General features: G+C 52.2%; 1 protein-coding gene across 2 annotated transcripts in view; it reads left to right on the plus strand.

The window, feature by feature from the left end:
- Positions 1 to 23,835, plus strand: part of ciapin1 (cytokine induced apoptosis inhibitor 1) — a 171,515-nt gene extending 147,680 nt beyond the window's left edge. For both annotated transcript variants that reach the window (XM_041192448.1, XM_041192449.1), the window contains exon 9: positions 23,375 to 23,835. In XM_041192448.1, coding sequence (XP_041048382.1) covers positions 23,375 to 23,485 — 111 coding nt within the window. In that variant the 3' untranslated portion in view covers positions 23,486 to 23,835. The remainder of the gene's footprint in view (positions 1 to 23,374) is intronic.
- The last annotated feature ends 781 nt before the right edge of the window (positions 23,836 to 24,616 follow it).

Raw genomic sequence — 24,616 nt, forward strand, 5'->3', positions numbered from 1 at the left:
TGGGGCCACTTTCCCCTTCTCTCCTTACACTGGGGCCACTTTCCCCTTCTCTCCTTACACTGGGGCCACTTTCCCCTTCTCTCGTTACACTGGGGCCACTTTCCCCTTGTTTGGTTATAACGGGGTCTCTTTTCCTTTCCCTCGTTACACTGGGGTCTCTTTCCCCTTCTCTTGTTACACTGGGGCCTCTTTCCCCTTCACTCGTTACACTGGGGCCACTTTCCCCTTGTCTGGTTATAACGGGGTCTCTTTTCCCTTCCCTCGTTACACTGGGGTCTCTTTCCCCTTCTCTCGTTACAGTGGGGTCTCTTTCCTCTTCTCTCGTTACACTGGGGCCTCTTTCCCCGTTTCCCGTTACACTGAGGCCTCTTTCCCCGTCTCTCGTTACAATGGAGTCTCTTTCCCCGTCTCTCGTTGCACTGGGGTCTCTTTCCCCGTCTCTCGTTACACTGGGGCCACTTTCCCCTGGTCTGGTTATAACGGGCTCTCTTTTCCTTTCCCTCGTTACACTGGGGTCTCTTTCCCCTTCTCTTGTTACACTGGGGCCTCTTTCCCCCTCACTCGTTACACTGGGGCCACTTTCCCCTTGTCTGGTTATAACGGGGTCTCTTTTCCCTTCCCTCGTTACACTGGGGTCTCTTTCCCCTTCTCTCGTTACACTGTGGTCATTTTCCCCTTCTCTCGTTACACTTTCCCCTTTTCTCGTTACACTGGGGTCTTTTTCCCCTTTTCTCGTTACACTGGTGCAACTTTCCCCTTCTCTCGTTACACTGGGGCCACTTTCCCCTTCTCTCGTTGCACTGGGGTCTCTTTCCCCTTCTCTCCTTACACTGGGGCTACTTTCCCCTTGTCTGGTTATAACGGGGTCTCTTTTCCCTTCCCTCGTTACACTGGGGTCCCTTTCCCCTTCACTCGTTACACTGGGGTCTCTTTCCCCTTCTCTCGTTACGCTGGGGTCTCTTTCCCCTTCTCTCGTTACACTGGGGCCTCTTTCCCCGTTTCCCGTTACACTGGGGCCTCTTTCCATGTCTCTAATTACACTGGAGTCTCTTTCCCCGTCTCTCGTTACACTGGGGTCTCTTTCCCCGTCTCTCGTTACACTGGGGTCTCTTTCCACTTCTCCCGTTACACTGGGCTCTCTTTCCCCTTCTCTCGTTACACTTTGCTCTCTTCCACCTGCTCTCGTTACACTGTAGTCTCTTTCCCCTTCTCTCGTTACACTGTAGTCTCTTTCCCCTTCTCTTGTTACACTGAGGCCTCTTTCCCCTTCTCTCGTTATTCTGGGGTCTCTTTCCCCTTCCCTGGTCGCACCGGGGTCTCTTTCCTCCCCCTCTCGTTACACTGGTGTCTCTTTCCCTCCCCCTCTCGTTACACTGGGGTCTCTTTCCCCTTCTCTCGTTACACTGGGCTCTCTTTCTCTTTCTCTCGTTAACGCTGGTGTCTCTTTCTCTTTCTCTCGTTACAGTGTAGTCTCTTTCCCCTTCTCTCGTTACAGTGTGGTCTCTTTCCCCTTCTCTCGTTACAGTGTGGTCTCTTTCCCCTTCTCTCGTTACACTGTGGTCTCTTTCCCCTTCTCTCGTTACACTGGGGTCTCTTTCCCCTTCTCTCGTTACACTGGGGTCTCTTTCCACTTCTCTCGTTACACTGCGATCTCTTTCCCCTTCTCTCGTTACACTTTCCCCTTCTCTCGTTACACTGGGATCTCTTCCCATTTCTCTCGTTACATTGGGTCCACTTTCCCCTTGTCTGATTGTAGCAGGGTCTCTTTCCCCTTCTCTCGTTACACTGGGGCCACTTTCCCCTTCTCTCGTTACACTGGGGCCACTTTTCCCGTTACACTGGGGCCTCTTTCCCCGTCTCTCGTTACACTGGAGTCTCTTTCCCCGTCTGTCGTTACACTGTGGTCTCTTTCCACTTCTCCCGTTACACTGGGCTCTCTTTCCCCTTCTCTCGTTAACTTTGCTCTATTTCACCTTCTCTCGTTACACTCGGCTCCCTTTCCGCTTCTCTCGTTACACTGGAGTCTCTTTCCGCTTCTCTCGTTACACTGAGGCCTCTTTCCCCCATTCTCGTTACGCTGGGGTCTCTTTCCCCTTCCCTGGTTGCACTGGGGTCTATTTCCCTCCCCCTCTCGTAGCACTGGGCTCTCTTTCCCCTTCTCTCATTAACTTTGCTCTCTTTCACCTCTCGTTACACTCGGCTCCCTTTCCCCTTCTCTCGTTACACTGGAGTCTCTTTCCGCTTCTCTCGTTACACTGAGGCCTCTTTCCCCCATTCTCGTTACGCTGGGGTCTCTTTCCCCTTCCCTGTTTGCACTGGGGTCTCTTTCCGCTTCTCTCGTTACACTGAGGCCTCTTTCCCCCATTCTCGTTACACTGGGGTCTCTTTCCCTCCCCCTCTCGTTACACTGCTGTCTCTTTCCCCTTCTCTCGTTACACTGGGGTCTCTTTCCCCTTCTCTCGTTACGCTGGGGTCTCTTTCTCTTTCTCTCGTTACGCTGGGGTCTCTTTCTCTTTCTCTCGTTACACTGGGGTCTCTTTCCCCTTCTCTCGTTACGCTGGGGTCTCTTTCCCCTTCTCTCGTTACACTGGGGTCTCTTTCCCCTTCTCTCGTTACGCTGGGGTCTCTTTCCCCTTCTGTCGTTACACTCGGATCTCTTTCCCCATCGTTTGTTACACTGGGCTCTCTTTCATCTTATCTGGTTACACGGGGGTCTCTTTCCCCTTCTCTCGTTACACTGAGGCAACTTTCCCCTTCTCTTGTTACACTGGGGTCTCTTTCCCCTTCTCTCGTTACACTGGGGCCATTTTCCCCTTCTCACCTTACACTGGGGTTTCTTTCCCCTTCTCTCGTTACACTTTCCCCTTCTCTCTTTACACTGGGATCTCTTTCCCTCCCCCTCTCGTTACACTGCTGTCTCTTTCCCCTTCTCTCGTTACACTGGGGTCTCTTTCCCCTTCTCTCGTTACGCTGGGGTCTCTTTCTCTTTCTCTCTTTACGCTGGGGTCTCTTTCTCTTTCTCTCATTACACTGGGGTCTCTTTCCCCTTCTCTCGTTATGCTGGGGTCTCTTTCCCCTTCTCTCGTTACACTGGGGTCTCTTTCCCCTTCTCTCGTTACGCTGGGGTCTCTTTCCCCTTCTCTCGTTACACTCGGATCTCTTTCCCCATCGTTTGTTACACTGGGCTCTCTTTCATCTTATCTCGTTACACGGGGGTCTCTTTCCCCTTCTCTCGTTACACTGAGGCAACTTTCCCCTTCTCTTGTTACACTGGGGTCTCTTTCCCCTTCTCTTGTTACACTGGGGCCATTTTCCCCTTCTCACCTTACACTGGGATCTCTTTCCCCTTCTCTCGTTACACTCGGTCCACTTTCCCCTTCTCTCGTTACACTGGGGTCATTTTCCCCTTCTGTCGTAACACTTTCCCCTTCTCTCGTTACACTGGGGCCACTTTCCTCTTCTCTCGTTACACTGGGGTCTCTTTCCCCTTCTCTCATTACACTGGGGCCGCTTTTCCCTTGTCTGGTTATAACAGGGTCTCTTTTCCCTTCCCTCATTACACTGAGGCCTTTTTCCCCTTCTCTCGTTACGCTGGGGTCTCTTTCCCCTTCCCTGGTTGCACTGGAGTCTCTTTCCCTCCCCCTCTCGTTACACTGGGGTCTCTTTCCCCTTCTCTCGTTACACTGCGGTCTCTTTCCCCTTCTCTCGTTACACTGGGATCTCTTTCCCCTTCTCTCATTATACTGGGGTCTCTTTCCCCTTCCCTGGGAGCACCGGAGTCTCTTTCCCTCCCCCCTCTCGTTACACTGATGTCTCTTTCCCCTCCTCTCCTTACACCGTGGTCTCTTTCCCCTTCTCTCGTTACACCGGGGCCACTTTCCCCTTCTCTCGTTAAACGGGGTCTCTTTTCCTTTCTTTACACTGGGATCTCTTTCCCTTTCACTCGTTACACTGGGGTCTCTTTCCCCTTCTCTCGTTACACTGGGGTCTCTTTCCCCTTCCCTCCTTTCACTGGGGTCTCTTTCCCCTTCTCTCGTTACACTGGGGCCTCTTTCCCCTTCTCTCGTTACACTGGGGCCTCTTTCCCCTTCTCTCATTACACTTTACCCTTCTCTCGTTACACTGGGATTCTTTCCCCTTCTCTCGTTATACTCGGATCTCTTTCCCCTTCTCTCGTTACACTCGGATCTCTTTCCCCTTCGTTTGTTACACTGGGGCTTCTTTCCCTTTCTCTCGTTACACTGAGGCCACTTTCCCCTAGTCTCGTTACACTGGGGTCATTTTCCCCTCCTCTCGTTACACTTTCCCCTTCTCTTGTTACACTGGGGTCTCTTTCCCTTTCTCTCGTTACACTGGTGCAACTTTCCCCTTCTCTCGTTACACTGGTGCAACTTTCCCCTTCTCTCGTTACACTGGGGCCACTTTCCCCTTCTCTCGTTACACTGGGGCCACTTTCCCCTTCTCTCGTTACACTGGGGCCACTTTCCCCTTCTCTCCTTACACTGGGGCCACTTTCCCCTTCTCTCCTTACACTGGGGCCACTTTCCCCTTGTTTGGTTATAACGGGGTCTCTTTTCCTTTCCCTCGTTACACTGGGGTCTCTTTCCCCTTCTCTTGTTACACTGGGGCCTCTTTCCCCTTCACTCGTTACACTGGGGCCACTTTCCCCTTGTCTGGTTATAACGGGGTCTCTTTTCCCTTCCCTCGTTACACTGGGGTCTCTTTCCCCTTCTCTCGTTACAGTGGGGTCTCTTTCCCCTTCTCTCGTTACACTGGGGCCTCTTTCCCCGTTTCCCGTTACACTGAGGCCTCTTTCCCCGTCTCTCGTTACAATGGAGTCTCTTTCCCCGTCTCTCGTTGCACTGGGGTCTCTTTCCCCGTCTCTCGTTACACTGGGGCCACTTTCCCCTGGTCTGGTTATAACGGGGTCTCTTTTCCTTTCCCTCGTTACACTGGGGTCTCTTTCCCCTTCTCTTGTTACACTGGGGCCTCTTTCCCCCTCACTCGTTACACTGGGGCCACTTTCCCCTTGTCTGGTTATAACGGGGTCTCTTTTCCCTTCCCTCGTTACACTGGGGTCTCTTTCCCCTTCTCTTGTTACACTGGGGTCTCTTTCCCCTTCTCTCGTTACACTGGGGCCTCTTTCCCCTTCTCTCGTTACACTGGGATTCTTTCCCCTTCTCTCGTTATACTCGGATCTCTTTCCCCTTCTCTCGTTACACTCGGATCTCTTTCCCCTTCGTTTGTTACACTGGGGCTTCTTTCCCTTTCTCTCGTTACACTGAGGCCACTTTCCCCTAGTCTCGTTACACTGGGGTCATTTTCCCCTCCTCTCGTTACACTTTCCCCTTCTCTTGTTACACTGGGGTCTCTTTCCCTTTCTCTCGTTACACTGGTGCAACTTTCCCCTTCTCTCGTTACACTGGTGCAACTTTCCCCTTCTCTCGTTACACTGGGGCCACTTTCCCCTTCTCTCGTTACACTGGGGCCACTTTCCCCTTCTCTCGTTACACTGGGGCCACTTTCCCCTTCTCTCCTTACACTGGGGCCACTTTCCCCTTCTCTCGTTACACTGGGGCCACTTTCCCCTTGTTTGGTTATAACGGGGTCTCTTTTCCTTTCCCTCGTTACACTGGGGTCTCTTTCCCCTTCTCTTGTTACACTGGGGCCTCTTTCCCCTTCACTCGTTACACTGGGGCCACTTTCCCCTTGTCTGGTTATAACGGGGTCTCTTTTCCCTTCCCTCGTTACACTGGGGTCTCTTTCCCCTTCTCTCGTTACAGTGGGGTCTCTTTCCCCTTCTCTCGTTACACTGGGGCCTCTTTCCCCGTTTCCCGTTACACTGAGGCCTCTTTCCCCGTCTCTCGTTACACTGGAGTCTCTTTCCCCGTCTCTCGTTGCACTGGGGTCTCTTTCCCCGTCTCTCGTTACACTGGGGCCACTTTCCCCTGGTCTGGTTATAACGGGGTCTCTTTTCCTTTCCCTCGTTACACTGGGGTCTCTTTCCCCTTCTCTTGTTACACTGGGGCCTCTTTCCCCCTCACTCGTTACACTGGGGCCACTTTCCCCTTGTCTGGTTATAACGGGGTCTCTTTTCCCTTCCCTCGTTACACTGGGGTCTCTTTCCCCTTCTCTTGTTACACTGGGGTCTCTTTCCCCTTCTCTCGTTACACTGGGGCCTCTTTCCCCGTTTCCCGTTACACTTAGGCCTCTTTCCCCGTCTCTCGTTACAACGGTGTCTCTTTCCCCGTCTCTCGTTACACTGGGGTCTCTTTCCCCGTCTCTCGTTACACTGGGGTCTCTTTCCACTTCTCCCGTTACACTGGACTCTCTTTCCCCTTCTCTCGTTACACTTTGCTCTCTTTCACCTTCTCTCGTTACACTGGGCTCTCTTTCCCCTTCTCTCGTTACACTGGAGACTCTTTCCGCTTCTCTCGTTACACTGAGGCCTCTTTCCCCTTCTCTCGTTCCGCTGGGGTCTCTTTCCCTCCCCCTCTCGTTACACTGGGGTCTCTTTCCCTCCCCCTCTCGTTACACTGCGGTCTCTTTCCCCTTCCCTCCTTTCACTGGGGTCTTTTTACCCTTCTCTTGTTACACTGCGGTCTCTTTCCCCTTCTCTCGTTACACGGCGGTCTCTTTCCCCTTCTCTCGTTACACTGGGGTCTCTTTCCCCTTCTCTCGTTACGCTGGGGTCTCTCTCTTTCTCTCGGTACATTGGGGTCTCTTTCCCTTCTCTTGTTACACTTTCCCCTTCTCTCGTTACACTGGGATCTCTTTCCCCTTCTCTCGTTACACTCAGATCTCTTTCCCCTTCTCTCGTTACACTCGGATCTGTTTCCCCTTCGTTTGTTACACTGGGGTCTCTTTCCCTTTCTCTCGTTACATTGGGGTCATTTTCCCCTCCTCTCGTTAGACTTTCCCCTTCTCTCGTTACACTGGGATCTCTTTCCCTTTCTCTCGTTACACTGGATCAACTTTCCGCTTCTCTCGTTACACTGGGGCCACTTTCCCCTTGTCTGGTTATAACGGGATCTCTTTTCCCTTCCCTCGTTAAACTGGGGTCTCTTTCCCCTTCACTCGTTACACTGGGGCCTCTTTCCCCTTCTCTCTTTACACTGGGCTCTCTTTCCCCTTCTCTCTTTAAACTGGGCTCTCTTTACTCTTCTCTCGTTACACTGGGGTCTCTTTCCTCTTCTCTTGTTACACTGGGGTCTCTTTCCCGTTCCCTCCTTTCACTGGGGTCTCTTTACCCTTCTCTCGTTACCCTGGAGCCTCTTTCCCCGTTTCTCGTTACGCTGGGGCCTCTTTCCCCGTCCCTCGTTACACTGGGGTCTCTTTCCCCTTCTCTCTTTACACTGGGCTCTCTTTACTCTTCTCTTGTTACACTGGGATCTCTTTCCCCTTCTCTCGTTACACTGTGGTCTCTTTCCCCTTCTCTCGTTACACTTTCCCCTTCTCTCGTTACACTGGGGTCTCTTTCCCCTGCTCTCGTTACACTTGGCCCACTTTATCCTTCTCTCATTACACTGGGGTCTCTTTCCCCTTCTCTCATTACACTGGGGCCGCTTTTCCCTTGTCTGGTTATAACAGGGTCTCTTTTCCCTTCCCTCATTACACTGGGGTCTCTTTCCCCTTCTCTCGTTACACTGTAGTCTCTTTCCCCTTCTCTCATTACACTTTCCCCTTCTCTCTTTACACTGGGATCTCTTTCCACTTCTCTCGTTACACTGGGATCTCTTTCCCCTTCTCTCGTTACACTGGGGTCTCTTTCCCCTTCTCTCGTTACACTTGGCCCACTTTATCCTTCTCTCGTTACACTGGAGTCTCTTTCCCCTTCTCTCATTACACTGGGGCCGCTTTTCCCTTGTCTGGTTATAACAGGGTCTCTTTTCCCTTCCCTCATTACACTGGGGTCTCTTTCCCCTTCGCTCATTACACTGGGGTCTCTTTCCCCTTCTCTCGTTACACTGGGGCCTCTTTCCCCGTTTCCCGTTACACTGGGGCCTCTTTCCCCTTATCTCGTTACACTCGGATCTCTTTCCCCTTCGTTTGTTACACTGGGGCCTCTTTCCCCTGCTCTCGTTACACGGTGGTCATTTTCCCCTTTTCTCGTTACACTGGGGTCTTTTTCCCCTTCTCTCGTTACACTGGTGCAACTTTCCCCTTCTCTCGTTACACTGGGGCCACTTTCCCCTTCTCTCGTTACACTCGGATCTCTTTCCCCTTCGTTTGTTACCCTGGGGTCTCTTTCCCCTTCTCTCGTTACACTGAGGCCTCTTTCACCTACTCTCGTTACACTGTGGTCATTTTCCCCTTCTCTTGTTACACTTTCCCCTTTTCTCGTTACACTGGGGTCTCTTTCCCCTTCTCTCGTTACACTGGAGCAACTTTCCCCTTCTCTCGTTACACTGGGGCCACTTTCCCCTTCTCTCGTTACACTGGGGCCACTTTCCCCTTCTCTCGTTACACTGGGGCTACTTTCCCCTTGTCTGGTTATAACTGGGTCTCTTTTCCCTTCCCTCGTTATACTGGGGTCTCTTTCCCCTTCACTCGTTACACTGGGGTCTCTTTCCCCTTCTCTCGTTACGCTGGGGTCTCTTTCCCCTTCTCTCGTTACACTGGGGCCTCTTTCCCCGTTTCCCGTTACACTGGGGCCTCTTTCCCCGTCTCCCATTACACTGGAGTCTCTTTCCCCGTCTCTTGTTACACTGGGGTCTCTTTCCCCGTCTCTCGTTACACTGGGGTCTCTTTCCACTTCTCCCGTTACACTGGGCTCTCTTTCCCCTTCTCTCGTTACACTTTGCTCTCTTTCACCTGCTCTCGTTACACTGGGTTCTCTTTCCCCTTCTCTCGTTACACTGTAGTCTCTTTCCCCTTCTCTCGTTACACTGAGGCCTCTTTCCCCTTATCTCGTTACGCTGGCGTCTCTTTCCCCTTCCCTGGTTGCACTGGGGTCTCTTTCCCTCCCCCTCTCGTTACACTGAGGTCTCTTTCCCTCCCCCTCTCGTTACACTGCGGTCTCTTTCCCCTTCTCTCGTTACGCTGGGGTCTCTTTCTCTTTCGTTAACGCTGGGGTCTCTTTCTCTTTCTCTCGTTACGCTGGGGTCTCTTTCCCCTTCTCTCGTTACACTGTGGTCTCTTTCCCCTTCTCTCGTTACACTGTGGTCTCTTTCCCCTTCTTTCGTTACACTGGGGTCTCTTTCCCCTCCTCTCCTTACACAGTGGTCTCTTTCCCCTTCTCTCTTTACACCGGGGTCACTTTCCCCTTCTCTCGTTACACTGTGGTCTCTTTTCCCTTCTTTCGTTTCACTTTCCCCTTCTCTCATTACACTGGGATCTCTTTCCCCTTCTCTCGTTACACTGGGATCTGTTTCCCTTTCTCTCGTTACACTGGGGCCACTTGCCCCTTCTCTCGTTACACTTGGGTCTCTTTCCCCTTCTCTCGTTACGCTGGGGTCTCTTTCCCCTTCTCTCATTACACTGGGGTCTCTTTCCCCTTCTCTCGTTACGCTGGGGTCTCTTTCCCCTTCTCTCGTTACACTCGGATCTCTTTCCCCTTCGTTTGTTACACTGGGGTCTCTTTCCCCTTCTCTCGTTACACTGTGGTCATTTTCCCCTTCTCTCGTTACGCTTTCCCCTTTTCTCGTTACACTGGGGTCTTTTTCCCATTCTCTCGTTACACTGGTGCAACTTTCCCCTTCTCTCGTTACACTGGTGCAACTTTCCCCTTCTCTCGTTACACTTGGGCCACTTTCCCCTTCTCTCGTTGCACTGGGGTCTCTTTCCCCTTCTCTCGTTACGCTGGGGTCTCTTTCCCCTTCTCTCATTACACTCGGATCTTTTTCCCCTTCGTTTGTTACCCTGGGGTCTCTTTCCCCTTCTCTCGTTACACTGAGGCCTCTTTCCCCCACTCTCGTTACACTGTGGTCATTTTCCCCTTCTCTTGTTACCCTTTCCCCTTTTCTCGTTACACTGGGGTCTCTTTCCCCTTCTCTCGTTACACTGGGGCCACTTTCCCCTTCTCTCGTTACACTGGGGCCACTTTCCCCTTCTCTCGTTACTCTGGGGCCACTTTCCCCTTCTCTCGTTTCACTGGGGCCACTTTCCCCTTGTCTGGTTATAACTGGGTCTCTTTTCCCTTCCCTCGTTACACTGGGGTCTCTTTCCCCTTCACTCGTTACACTGGGGTCTCTTTCCCCTTCTCTCGTTACACTGGGGCCTCTTTCCCCGTTTCCCGTTACACTGGGGCCTCGTTCCCCGTCTCTCATTACACTGGAGTCTCTTTCCCCGTCTCTCGTTACACTGGGGTCTCTTTCCCCGTCTCTCGTTACACTTTGCTCTCTTTCACCTGCTCTCGTTACACTGGGCTCTCTTTCCCCTTCTCTCGTTACACTGTAGTCTCTTTCCCCTTCTCTCGTTACACTGAGGCCTCTTTCCCCTTCTTTCGTTACGCTGGGGTCTCTTTCCCCTTCCCTGGTTGCACTGGGGTCTCTTTCCCTCCCCCTCTCGTTACATGGGGTCTCTTTCCCTCCCCTTCTCGTTACACTGGGGTCTCTTTCCCCTTCTCTCGTTACACTGGGGTCTCTTTCCCCTTCTCTCGTTATACTGGGGTCTCTTTCCCCTTCCCTGGTCGCTCCCGGGTCTCTTTCCCTCCCCCTCTCGTTACACTGGTGTCTCTTTCCCTCCCCTCTCGTTACATGGGGTCTCTTTCCCTCCCCTTCTCGTTACACTGGGGTCTCTTTCCCCTTCTCTCATTACACTGGGGTCTGTTTCCCCTTCTCTCGTTATACTGGGGTCTCTTTCCCCTTCCCTGGTCGCTCCCGGGTCTCTTTCCCTCCCCCTCTCGTTACACTGGTGTCTCTTTCCCTCCCCTCTCGTTACACTGAGGTCTCTTTCCCCTTCTCTCGTTACACTGGGGTCTCTTTCTCTTTCTCTCGTTAACGCTGGGGTCTCTTTCTCTTTCTCTCGTTACGCTGGGGTCTCTTTCCCCTTCTCTCGTTACGCTGGGGTCTCTTTCCCCTTCTCTCGTTACACTGGGGCCTCTTTCCCCGTTTCCCGTTACACTGGGGCCTCTTTCCCCTTATCTCGTTACACTCGGATGTCTTTCCCCTTCGTTTGTTACACTGGGCTCTCTTTCATCTTCTCTCGTTACACTTTGCACTCTTTCACCTTCTCTCGTTACACTGGGCTCTCTTTCCTGTTCTCTCGTTACACTGGGGTCTCTTTCCCCTTCTCTCGTTACACTGGGGTCTCTTTCCCCTTCTCTCGTTACACTGAGGACTCTTTCACCTACTCTCGTTACACTGTGGTCATTTTCCCCTTCTCTTGTTACACTTTCCCCTTTTCTCGTTACACTGGGGTCTTTTTCCCCTTCTCTCGTTACACTGGGGTCTCTTTCCCCTTCTCTCGTTACGCTGGTGTCTCTTTCCCCTTCTCTCGTTACACTCGGATCTCTTTCCCCTTCGTTTGTTACCCTGGGGTCTCTTTCCCCTTCTCTCGTTACACTGAGGCCTCTTTCACCTACTCTCGTTACACTGTGGTCATTTTCCCCTTCTCTTGTTACACTTTCCCCTTTTCTCGTTACACTGGGGTCTCTTTCCCCTTCTCTCGTTACACTGGAGCAACTTTCCCCTTCTCTCGTTACACTGCGGCCACTTTCCCCTTCTCTCGTTACACTGGGGCCACTTTCCCCTTCTCTCGTTACACTGGGGCTACTTTCCCCTTGTCTGGTTATAACTGGGTCTCTTTTCCCTTCCCTCGTTACACTGGGGTCTCTTTCCCCTTCTCTCGTTACACTTTCCCCTTCTCTCTTTACACTGGGATCTCTTTCCCTCCCCCTCTCGTTACACTGCTGTCTCTTTCCCCTTCTCTCGTTACACTGAGGCCTCTTTCACCTACTCTCGTTACACTGTGGTCATTTTCCCCTTCTCTTGTTACACTTTCCCCTTTTCTCGTTACACTGGGGTCTCTTTCCCCTTCTCTCGTTACACTGGAGCAACTTTCCCCTTCTCTCGTTACACTGGGGCCACTTTCCCCTTCTCTCGTTACACTGGGGCCACTTTCCCCTTCTCTCGTTACACTGGGGCTACTTTCCCCTTGTCTGGTTATAACTGGGTCTCTTTTCCCTTCCCTCGTTACACTGGGGTCTCTTTCCCCTTCACTCGTTACACTGGGGTCTCTTTCCCCTTCTCTCGTTACGCTGGGGTCTCTTTCCCCTTCTCTCGTTACACTGGGGCCTCTTTCCCCGTTTCCCGTTACACTGGGGCCTCTTTCCCCGTCTCCCATTGCACTGGAGTCTCTTTCCCCGTCTCTCGTTACACTGGGGTCTCTTTCCCCGTCTCTCGTTACACTGGGGTCTCTTTCCACTTCTCCCGTTACACTGGGCTCTCTTTCCCCTTCTCTCGTTACACTTTGCTCTCTTTCACCTGCTCTCGTTACACTGGGTTCTCTTTCCCCTTCTCTCGTTACACTGTAGTCTCTTTCCCCTTCTCTCGTTGCACTGAGGCCTCTTTCCCCTTCTCTCGTTACGCTGGGGTCTCTTTCCCCTTCCCTGGTTGCACTGGGGTCTCTTTCCCTCCCCCTCTCGTTACACTGAGGTCTCTTTCCCTCCCCCTCTCGTTACACTGCGGTCTCTTTCCCCTTCTCTCGTTACGCTGGGGTCTCTTTCTCTTTCGTTAACGCTGGGGTCTCTTTCTCTTTCTCTCGTTACGCTGGGGTCTCTTTCCCCTTCTCTCGTTACACTGTGGTCTCTTTCCCCTTCTCTCGTTACACTGTGGTCTCTTTCCCCTTCTTTCGTTACACTGGCGTCTCTTTCCCCTCCTCTCCTTACACAGTGGTCTCTTTCCCCTTCTCTCTTTACACCGGGGTCACTTTCCCCTTCTCTCGTTACACTGTGGTCTCTTTTCCCTTCTTTCGTTTCACTTTCCCCTTCTCTCATTACACTGGGATCTCTTTCCCCTTCGCTCATTACACTGGGGTCTCTTTCCCCTTCTCTCGTTACACTGGGGCCTCTTTCCCCGTTTCCCGTTACACTGGGGCCTCTTTCCCCTTATCTCGTTACACTCGGATCTCTTTCCCCTTCGTTTGTTACACTGGGGCCTCTTTCCCCTGCTCTCGTTACACGGTGGTCATTTTCCCCTTCTCTCGTTACACTTTCCCCTTTTCTCGTTACACTGGGGTCTTTTTCCCCTTCTCTCGTTACACTGGGGCCACTTTCCCCTTCTCTCGTTACACTGGGGTCTCTTTCCCCTTCTCTCGTTACGCTGGTGTCTCTTTCCCCTTCTCTCGTTACACTCGGATCTCTTTCCCCTTCGTTTGTTACCCTGGGGTCTCTTTCCCCTTCTCTCTTTCCCCTTCTCTCGTTACGCTGGTGTCTCTTTCCCCTTCTCTCGTTACACTCGGATCTCTTTCCCCTTCGTTTGTTACCCTGGGGTCTCTTTCCCCTTCTCTTGTTACACTGAGGCCTCTTTCACCTACTCTCGTTACACTGTGGTCATTTTCCCCTTCTCTTGTTACACTTTCCCCTTTTCTCGTTACACTGGGGTCTCTTTCCCCTTCTCTCGTTACACTGGGGTCTCTTTCTCTTTCTCTCATTAACGCTGGGGTCTCTTTCTCTTTCTCTCGTTACGCTGGGGTCTCTTTCCTCTTCTCTCGTTACAGTGTGGTCTCTTTCCCTTCTCTCGTTACAGTGTGGTCTCTTTCCCCTTCTCTCGTTACACCGTGGTCTCTTTCCCCTTCTCTCGTTACACCGGGGCCACTTTCCCCTTCTCTCGTTAAACTGGGGTCTCTTTCCCTTTCTCTCTTTACACTGGGATCTCTTTCCACTTCTCTCGTTACACTGGGATCTCTTTCTCCTTCTCTCGTTACATTTTCCCCTTCTCTCGTTACACTGGGATCTCTTTCCCCTTCTCTCGTTACACTGGGGCCACTTGCCCCTTCTCTCGTTACACTGGGGCCACTTGCCCCTTCTCTCGTTACACTGGGGTCTCTTTCCCCTTCTCTCGTTACACTGGGGTCTCTTTCCCCTTCTCTCGTTACTTTGGGGCCGCTTTCCCCTTCTCTCGTTACACTGTAGTCTCTTTTCCCTCCTGTCGTTACACTGGGGTCTCTTTCCCCTTTCCTCGCTACACTGGGACCACTTTCCCCTTCTCTCATTACACTGGGATCTCTTTTCCCTTCTCTCGTTACACTTTCCCCTTCTGTCGTTACACTGGGATCTCTTTCCCCTTCTCTCGTTACACTGGGTTCTCTTTCACCTTCTCTCGTTACACTGGGGCCACTTGCCCGTTCTCTCGTTACACTGGGGTCTCTTTCCCCTTCTTTCGTTGCACTGGGGTCTCTTTCCCCTTCTCTCTTTACACTGGGGTCTCTTTCCCCTTCTCTCGTTACTTTAGGGCCTCTTTCCCCTTCTCTCGTCACACTGGGGTCTCTGTTCCCTCCTCTCGTTACACTGGGGTCTCTTTTCCCTCCTCTCGTTACACCGTGGTCTCTTTCCCCTCCTCTCGTTACACATTGGGTTCTCTTTCCCCTCCTCTCATTACACTGGGGTATCTTTCCCCTCCTCTCGTTACGCTGGGACCTCTGTCCCTCCCCCTCTCGTTACGCTGGGGCCTTTGTCCCTCCCCCTCTCTTTACACTGGCGCCTTTGTCCCTCCCCATCTCGTTACGCTGGGGCCTCTGTCCCTCCCCCTCTCGTTACGCTGGGGCCACTTTCCCCTTCTCTCGTTACGCTGGGGCCACTTTCCCCTTCTCTCGTTACGCTGGGGCCACTTTCCCCTTCTCTCGTTACGCTGGGGCCACTTTCCCCTTCTCTCGTTACGCTGGGGACACTTTACCCTTCTCTCGTTACGCTGGGGACACTTTACCCTTCTCTCGTTACGCTGGGATCTCTTTCCCCTTCTCTCGTTACACTGGATCCATTTCCCCTTCTCTCGTTACACTGGGATCTCTTTCCCCTCCTCTCGTTACACTATGTCCACTTTCCCCATCTCTCGTTACACTGGGGTCTCTTTCCCTTCTCTCGTTACACTTTCCCCTTCTCTCATTACACTGGGATCTCTTTCCCCTTCTCTCGTTACACTGGGGTCTCTTTTCCCTTCTCTCGTTACACAGGGATCTCTTTCTCCTTCTCTCGTTACACTGGGATCTCTTTCCCCTTCTCTCGTTACACTGGGGCCACTTGCCCCTTCTCGCATTACACTGGGGTCTCTTTCCTCTTCTCTCGTTACACTGGGGTCTCTTTCCCCTTCTCTCGTTACACTGGGGTCTCTTTCCCCTTCTCTCGTTACTTTGTGGCCTCTTTCCCCTTCTCTCGTTACACTGGGGTCTCTTTTCCCTCCTCTCGTTACACTGTGGCCTCTTTCCCCTCCTCTCGTTACACATTGGGTTCTCTTTCCCCTCCTCTCATTACACTGGGGTATCTTTCCCCTCCTCTCGTTACGTTGGGACCTCTGTCCCTCCCCCTCTCGTTACACTGGAGCCTTTGTCCCTCCCCCTCTCGTTACACTGGCGCCTTTGTCCCTCCCCCTCTCGTTACGCTGGGGCCTCTGTCCCTCCCCCTCTCATTACGCTGGGGCCACCTTCCCCTTCTCTCGTTACGCTGGGGACACTTTCCCCTTCTCTCGTTACGCTGGGATCTCTTTCCCCTTCTCTCGTTACACTGGATCCACTTTCCCCTTCTCTCGTTACACTGGGATCTCTTTCCCCTCCTCTCGTTACACTGGGTCCACTTTCCCCATCTCTCGTTACACTGGGGTCTCTTTCCCTTCTCTCGTTACACTTTCCCCTTCTCTCATTACACTGGGATCTCTTTCCCCTTCTCTCGTTACACTGGGGCCACTTTCCCCTTCTCTCGTTACACTGGGGTCTCTTTTCCCTTCTCTCGTTACACAGGGATCTCTTTCTCCTTCTCTCGTTACACTGGGATCTCTTTCCCCTTCTCTCGTTACACTGGGGCCACTTGCCCCTTCTCTCATTACACTGGGGTCTCTTTCCTCTTCTCTCGTTACACTGGGGTCTCTTTCCCCTTCTCTCGTTACACTGGGGTCTCTTTCCCCTTCTCTCGTTACTTTGTGGCCTCTTTCCCCTTCTCTCGTTACACTGGGGTCTCTTTTCCCTCCTCTTGTTACACTGGGGTCTCTTTCCCCTTTCCTCGCTACACTGGGGTCTCTTTCCCCTTCTCTCTTTACACGGGGGTCTCTTTCCCCTTCTCTCGTTACAATGGGGTCTCTTTCCCCTTCTCTCGTTACACTAGGGTCTCTTTTCCCTTCTCTCATTACACTCTCCCCTTATCTCGTTACACTGGGATCTCTTTCCCCTTCTCTCGTTACACTGGGACCGCTTTCCCCTTCTCTCGTTACACTGGTGTCTCTTTCCTCTTCTCTCGTTACACTTGGGTCTCTTTCCCCTTTCTCGTTACAGTGGGGTCTCTTCCCCTCCTCTCGTTACGCTGGGGCCTCTGTCCTTCCCCCTCTCGTTACACTGCTGTCTCTTTCCCCTTCTCTCGTTACACTGAGGCCTCTTTCACCTACTCTCGTTACACTGTGGTCATTTTCCCCTTCTCTTGTTACACTTTCCCCTTTTCTCGTTACACTGGGGTCTCTTTCCCCTTCTCTCGTTACACTGGAGCAACTTTCCCCTTCTCTCGTTACACTGGGGCCACTTTCCCCTTCTCTCGTTACACTGGGGCCACTTTCCCCTTCTCTCGTTACACTGGGGCTACTTTCCCCTTGTCTGGTTATAACTGGGTCTCTTTTCCCTTCCCTCGTTACACTGGGGTCTCTTTCCCCTTCACTCGTTACACTGGGGTCTCTTTCCCCTTCTCTCGTTACGCTGGGGTCTCTTTCCCCTTCTCTCGTTACACTGGGGCCTCTTTCCCCGTTTCCCGTTACACTGGGGCCTCTTTCCCCGTCTCCCATTGCACTGGAGTCTCTTTCCCCGTCTCTCGTTACACTGGGGTCTCTTTCCCCGTCTCTCGTTACACTGGGGTCTCTTTCCACTTCTCCCGTTACACTGGGCTCTCTTTCCCCTTCTCTCGTTACACTTTGCTCTCTTTCACCTGCTCTCGTTACACTGGGTTCTCTTTCCCCTTCTCTCGTTACACTGTAGTCTCTTTCCCCTTCTCTCGTTGCACTGAGGCCTCTTTCCCCTTCTCTCGTTACGCTGGGGTCTCTTTCCCCTTCCCTGGTTGCACTGGGGTCTCTTTCCCTCCCCCTCTCGTTACACTGAGGTCTCTTTCCCTCCCCCTCTCGTTACACTGCGGTCTCTTTCCCCTTCTCTCGTTACGCTGGGGTCTCTTTCTCTTTCGTTAACGCTGGGGTCTCTTTCTCTTTCTCTCGTTACGCTGGGGTCTCTTTCCCCTTCTCTCGTTACACTGTGGTCTCTTTCCCCTTCTCTCGTTACACTGTGGTCTCTTTCCCCTTCTTTCGTTACACTGGCGTCTCTTTCCCCTCCTCTCCTTACACAGTGGTCTCTTTCCCCTTCTCTCTTTACACCGGGGTCACTTTCCCCTTCTCTCGTTACACTGTGGTCTCTTTTCCCTTCTTTCGTTTCACTTTCCCCTTCTCTCATTACACTGGGATCTCTTTCCCCTTCTCTCGTTACACTGGGATCTGTTTCCCTTTCTCTCGTTACACTGGGGCCACTTGCCCCTTCTCTCGTTACACTTGGGTCTCTTTCCCCTTCTCTCGTTACGCTGGGGTCTCTTTCCCCTTCTCTCATTACACTGGGGTCTCTTTCCCCTTCTCTCGTTACGCTGGGGGTTCTTTCCCCTTCTCTCGTTACACTCGGATCTCTTTCCCCTTCGTTTGTTACGCTGGGGTCTTTTTCCCCTTCTCTCGTTACACTGGTGCAACTTTCCCCTTCTCTCGTTACACTTTCCCCTTCTCTCGTTGCACTGGGGTCTCTTTCCCCTTCTCTCGTTACGCTGGGGTCTCTTTCCCCTTCTCTCATTACACTCGGATCTTTTTCCCCTTCGTTTGTTACCCTGGGGTCTATTTCCCCTTCTCTCGTTACACTGAGGCCTCTTTCCCCTACACTCGTTACACTGTGGTCATTTTCCCCTTCTCTTGTTACCCTTTCCCCTTTTCTCGTTACACTGGGGTCTCTTTCCCCTTCTCTCGTTACACTGGGGCCACTTTCCCCTTCTCTCGTTACACTGGGGCCACTTTCCCCTTCTCTCGTTACACTGGGGCCACTTTCCCCTTCTCTCGTTTCACTGGGGCCACTTTCCCCTTGTCTGGTTATAACGGGGTCTCTTTTCCCTTCCCTCGTTACACTGGGGTCTCTTTCCCCTTCACTCGTTACACTGGGGTCTCTTTCCCCTTCTCTCGTTACACTGGGGCCTCTTTCCCCGTTTCCCGTTACACTGGGGCCTCTTTCCCCGTCTCTCATTACACTGGAGTCTCTTTCCCCGTCTCTCGTTACACTGGGGTCTCTTTCCCCGTCTCTCGTTACACTTTGCTCTCTTTCACCTGCTCTCGTTACACTGGGCTCTCTTTCCCCTTCTCTCGTTACACTGTAGTCTCTTTCCCCTTCTCTCGTTACACTGAGGCCTCTTTCCCCTTCTCTCGTTACGCTGGGGTCTCTTTCCCCTTCCCTGGTTGCACTGGGGTCTCTTTCCCTCCCCCTCTCATTACATGGGGTCTCTTTCCCTCCCCTTCTCGTTACACTGGCGTCTCTTTCCCCTTCTCTCGTTATACTGGGGTCTCTTTCTCTTTCTCTCGTTAACGCTGGGGTCTCTTTCTCTTTCTCTCGTTATGCTGGGGTCTCTTTCCCCTTCTCTCATTACACTGGGGTCTCTTTCCCCTGCTCTCGTTACGCTGGGGCCTCTTTCCCCGTTTCCCGTTACACTGGGGCCTCTTTCCCCTTATCTCGTTACACTCGGATGTCTTTCCCCTTCGTTTGTTACACTGGGCTCTCTTTCATCTTCTCTCGTTACACTTTGCTCTCTTTCACCTTCTCTCGTTACACTGGGCTCTCTTTCCTGTTCTCTCGTTACACTGGGGTCTCTTTCCCCTTCTCTCGTTACACTGGGGTCTCTTTCCCCTTCTCTCATTACACTGGGGTCTTTTTCCCCTTCTCTCGTTACACTGGGGTCTCTTTCCCCTTCGCTCATTACACTGGGGTCTCTTTCCCCTTCTCTCGTTACACTGGGGCCTCTTTCCCCGTTTCCCGTTACACTGGGGCCTCTTTCCCCTTATCTCGTTACACTCGGATCTCTTTCCCCTTCGTTTGTTACACTGGGGCCTCTTTCCCCTGCTCTCGTTACACGGTGGTCATTTTCCCCTTCTCTCGTTACACTTTCCCCTTTTCTCGTTACACTGGGGTCTTTTTCCCCTTCTCTCGTTACACTGGGGCCACTTTCCCCTTCTCTCGTTACACTGGGGTCTCTTTCCCCTTCTCTCGTTACGCTGGTGTCTCTTTCCCCTTCTCTCGTTACACTCGGATCTCTTTCCCCTTCGTTTGTTACCCTGGGGTCTCTTTCCCCTTCTCTTGTTACACTGAGGCCTCTTTCACCTACTCTCGTTACACTGTGGTCATTTTCCCCTTCTCTTGTTACACTTTCCCCTTTTCTCGTTACACTGGGGTCTCTTTCCCCTTCTCTCGTTACACTGGGGTCTCTTTCTCTTTCTCTCATTAACGCTGGGGTCTCTTTCTCTTTCTCTCGTTACGCTGGGGTCTCTTTCCTCTTCTCTCGTTACAGTGTGGTCTCTTTCCCCTTCTCTCGTTACAGTGTGGTCTCTTTCCCCTTCTCTCGTTACACCGTGGTCTCTTTCCCCTTCTCTCGTTACACCGGGGCCACTTTCCCCTTCTCTCGTTAAACTGGGGTCTCTTTCCCTTTCTCTCTTTACACTGGGATCTCTTTCCACTTCTCTCGTTACACTGGGATCTCTTTCTCCTTCTCTCGTTACATTTTCCCCTTCTCTCGTTACACTGGGATCTCTTTCCCCTTCTCTCGTTACACTGGGGCCACTTGCCCCTTCTCTCGTTACACTGGGGCCACTTGCCCCTTCTCTCGTTACACTGGGGTCTCTTTCCCCTTCTCTCGTTACACTGGGGTCTCTTTCCCCTTCTCTCGTTACTTTGGGGCCGCTTTCCCCTTCTCTCGTTACACTGTAGTCTCTTTTCCCTCCTCTCGTTACACTGGGGTCTCTTTCCCCTTTCCTCGCTACACTGGGACCACTTTCCCCTTCTCTCATTACACTGGGATCTCTTTTCCCTTCTCTCGTTACACTTTCCCCTTCTGTCGTTACACTGGGATCTCTTTCCCCTTCTCTCGTTACACTGGGTTCTCTTTCACCTTCTCTCGTTACACTGGGGCCACTTGCCCGTTCTCTCGTTACACTGGGGTCTCTTTCCCCTTCTTTCGTTGCACTGGGGTCTCTTTCCCCTTCTCTCTTTACACTGGGGTCTCTTTCCCCTTCTCTCGTTACTTTAGGGCCTCTTTCCCCTTCTCTCGTCACACTGGGGTCTCTGTTCCCTCCTCTCGTTACACTGGGGTCTCTTTTCCCTCCTCTCGTTACACCGTGGTCTCTTTCCCCTCCTCTCGTTACACATTGGGTTCTCTTTCCCCTCCTCTCATTACACTGGGGTATCTTTCCCCTCCTCTCGTTACGCTGGGACCTCTGTCCCTCCCCCTCTCGTTACGCTGGGGCCTTTGTCCCTCCCCCTCTCTTTACACTGGCGCCTTTGTCCCTCCCCATCTCGTTACGCTGGGGCCTCTGTCCCTCCCCCTCTCGTTACGCTGGGGCCACTTTCCCCTTCTCTCGTTACGCTGGGGCCACTTTCCCCTTCTCTCGTTACGCTGGGGCCACTTTCCCCTTCTCTCGTTACGCTGGGGACACTTTACCCTTCTCTCGTTACGCTGGGGACACTTTACCCTTCTCTCGTTACGCTGGGATCTCTTTCCCCTTCTCTCGTTACACTGGATCCATTTCCCCTTCTCTCGTTACACTGGGATCTCTTTCCCCTCCTCTCGTTACACTATGTCCACTTTCCCCATCTCTCGTTACACTGGGGTCTCTTTCCCTTCTCTCGTTACACTTTCCCCTTCTCTCATTACACTGGGATCTCTTTCCCCTTCTCTCGTTACACTGGGGTCTCTTTTCCCTTCTCTCGTTACACAGGGATCTCTTTCTCCTTCTCTCGTTACACTGGGATCTCTTTCCCCTTCTCTCGTTACACTGGGGCCACTTGCCCCTTCTCGCATTACACTGGGGTCTCTTTCCTCTTCTCTCGTTACACTGGGGTCTCTTTCCCCTTCTCTCGTTACACTGGGGTCTCTTTCCCCTTCTCTCGTTACTTTGTGGCCTCTTTCCCCTTCTCTCGTTACACTGGGGTCTCTTTTCCCTCCTCTCGTTACACTGTGGCCTCTTTCCCCTCCTCTCGTTACACATTGGGTTCTCTTTCCCCTCCTCTCATTACACTGGGGTATCTTTCCCCTCCTCTCGTTACGTTGGGACCTCTGTCCCTCCCCCTCTCGTTACACTGGAGCCTTTGTCCCTCCCCCTCTCGTTACACTGGCGCCTTTGTCCCTCCCCCTCTCGTTACGCTGGGGCCTCTGTCCCTCCCCCTCTCATTACGCTGGGGCCACCTTCCCCTTCTCTCGTTACGCTGGGGACACTTTCCCCTTCTCTCGTTACGCTGGGATCTCTTTCCCCTTCTCTCGTTACACTGGATCCACTTTCCCCTTCTCTCGTTACACTGGGATCTCTTTCCCCTCCTCTCGTTACACTGGGTCCACTTTCCCCATCTCTCGTTACACTGGGGTCTCTTTCCCTTCTCTCGTTACACTTTCCCCTTCTCTCATTACACTGGGATCTCTTTCCCCTTCTCTCGTTACACTGGGGCCACTTTCCCCTTCTCTCGTTACACTGGGGTCTCTTTTCCCTTCTCTCGTTACACAGGGATCTCTTTCTCCTTCTCTCGTTACACTGGGATCTCTTTCCCCTTCTCTCGTTACACTGGGGCCACTTGCCCCTTCTCTCATTACACTGGGGTCTCTTTCCTCTTCTCTCGTTACACTGGGGTCTCTTTCCCCTTCTCTCGTTACACTGGGGTCTCTTTCCCCTTCTCTCGTTACTTTGTGGCCTCTTTCCCCTTCTCTCGTTACACTGGGGTCTCTTTTCCCTCCTCTTGTTACACTGGGGTCTCTTTCCCCTTTCCTCGCTACACTGGGGTCTCTTTCCCCTTCTCTCTTTACACGGGGGTCTCTTTCCCCTTCTCTCGTTACAATGGGGTCTCTTTCCCCTTCTCTCGTTACACTAGGGTCTCTTTTCCCTTCTCTCATTACACTCTCCCCTTATCTCGTTACACTGGGATCTCTTTCCCCTTCTCTCGTTACACTGGGACCGCTTTCCCCTTCTCTCGTTACACTGGTGTCTCTTTCCTCTTCTCTCGTTACACTTGGGTCTCTTTCCCCTTTCTCGTTACAGTGGGGTCTCTTCCCCTCCTCTCGTTACGCTGGGGCCTCTGTCCTTCCCCCTCTCGTTACACTGTGGCCTTTGTCCCTCTCCCTCTCGTTACGCTGGGGCCTCTGTCCCTCCCCCTCTCGTTATATAGGGGCCTCTGTCCCTACCCCTCTCGTTACGCTGGGGCCACTTACTCCTTCTCTCGTTACATTGGGGCCACTTTCCCCTTCTCTCGTTACACTGGCGCCACTTTCCCCTTCTCTCGTTACACTGGGGCCACTTTCCCCTTCTCTCGTTACACTGGGGTCTCTTTCCCCTTCTCTTGTTACACTAGGGCCACTTTCCCCTTCTCTCGTTACACTGGGGCCACTTTCCCCTTCTCTCGTTACACTGGGGTTTCTTTCCCTTTTCTCGTTACACTTTCCCCTACTCTCGTTACACTGCGATCTCTTTCCCCTTCTCTCGTTACACTGGGTCCACTTTCCCCTTCTCTCATTACACTGGAGTTTCTTTCCCTTCTCTCGTTACACTTTCCCCTTCTCTCGTTACACTGGGATCTCTTTCCCCTTCTCTCGTTATACTGGGGTCTCTTTCCCCTTCTGTCATTACACTGGGGCCACTTTCCCCTTCTCTCGTTACGCTGGGGCCATATTCCCCTTCTCTCATTACACTGAGGTCTCTTTCCCCTTCTTTCGTTACACTGGGGCCACTTTCCCCTTCTTTCGTTACACTGGGGTCTCTTTCTCCTTCTCTCGTTACACTGGGGTCTCTTTCCCCTTCTCTCGTTACACTGGGGTCTCTTTCCCCTTCTCTTGTTACAGTGGGGTATCTTTCCCGTTCTCTCGTTACGCTGGGGTCTCTTTCCCTCCCACTCTCGTTGCGCCGTGGCCTCGGGCCTATTGCATCTTGGCTGTTTTGATTTTTGTGTTCAGTGCATTGATTCCATTGCTCTCTTACTGTTGCAGTGCTACCTGGGTGATGCTTTCCGCTGTGCCAGCTGTCCTTACATGGGGATGCCTGCCTTCAAACCCGGTGAAAAAATTCTCTTGTCTGACCAGACGCTGACTGATGCCTGAACGGATTCTGTGATTGTGGATTATTGTAAGGTGATGTGTGAGACAGGTTCTGCTTTCCCAAATGAACGTTCCTGTTTGATCTGAATATTTGAATCATTGTTTTTTTGGCTCCACAAACGTGATTAACCTTTCTTTCAATTGGATACCTTCAGATTGATGCTGTATTCAAATTCCTGCTGACATTAGGGTGATTTGTATTCAGTTTGAAGTGTTTACTGAGATGAGGGAATAAATGCTGACCTGTTCTACTGTTTTCCCACCCCTGCTGTGAATATTGAATGATTTTTGTGCTGATTCATTTCCCTGTATTGTACTATACTATTAAATTGCTTTCAGTCTTTTTCACTCTTCTCCCGTTTCCTGGGACTGTGTCTCATTATTACCAAGAGTGTTAGTCGACCCTGACTGGTTCTCTACCATTATCTTAGCCAAGTGACCATTCCCATGATGCCTTTCTATAGGATATTTGACCGAGGTTCTTTGATACCTGTCCTTATCCTGTGCTCTGTCAACTCCAATATTGCATCTTTAACCTGTCTCCAGCCACACTGACCTCCCCTTCCCCCCACCCCCAACCTTTCTAATCCAGGGCCTGCTGAGACTAATTGTCACCCCCTTCATTTCTCCACTGCCATTTTGGATTCTCCCTTCCACATCAGAGGCAGCCCTGTTCACTACAGCACCTAGCGGTTGGCACTGAATGTCAATATGTGGGCATGTTGCCCATCCCTAGTTGCCCTTGAGAAGGTAGCGGTGAGCTGCCTTCTTGAACCTCAGCAGTTCATGTGGTACACCCGCAGTTCTGTTAGGAAGGGAGTTCCAGGATTTTGACCCAGTGACAGTGAAGGAACAGCGATATATTTCCAAGTCAGGATGGTGAGTGGGCTTGGAGGGGAACTTCCAGGTGGTGGTGTTCCCATGTTTATTGCTTCCTTCATCCTTCTAAGTGGCCGAGGTAATGAACTTGTAAGGTGCTGTCTAAGGAGCCTTGGTGAGTTCCTGCAGTGTATCCTGTAGATGGTACACACTGCTGCTACTGTGCATTGATGATGGAGGGAGTGAATGTTTGTGGATGTGGTGCCAATCAAATGGGCTGCTTTGTCCTGGATGGTGTCGAGTTTCTTGAGTGTT

Source organism: Carcharodon carcharias, chromosome 7 (assembly GCF_017639515.1).
Source record: "Carcharodon carcharias isolate sCarCar2 chromosome 7, sCarCar2.pri, whole genome shotgun sequence".
Lineage (NCBI taxonomy): Eukaryota > Metazoa > Chordata > Chondrichthyes > Lamniformes > Lamnidae > Carcharodon > Carcharodon carcharias.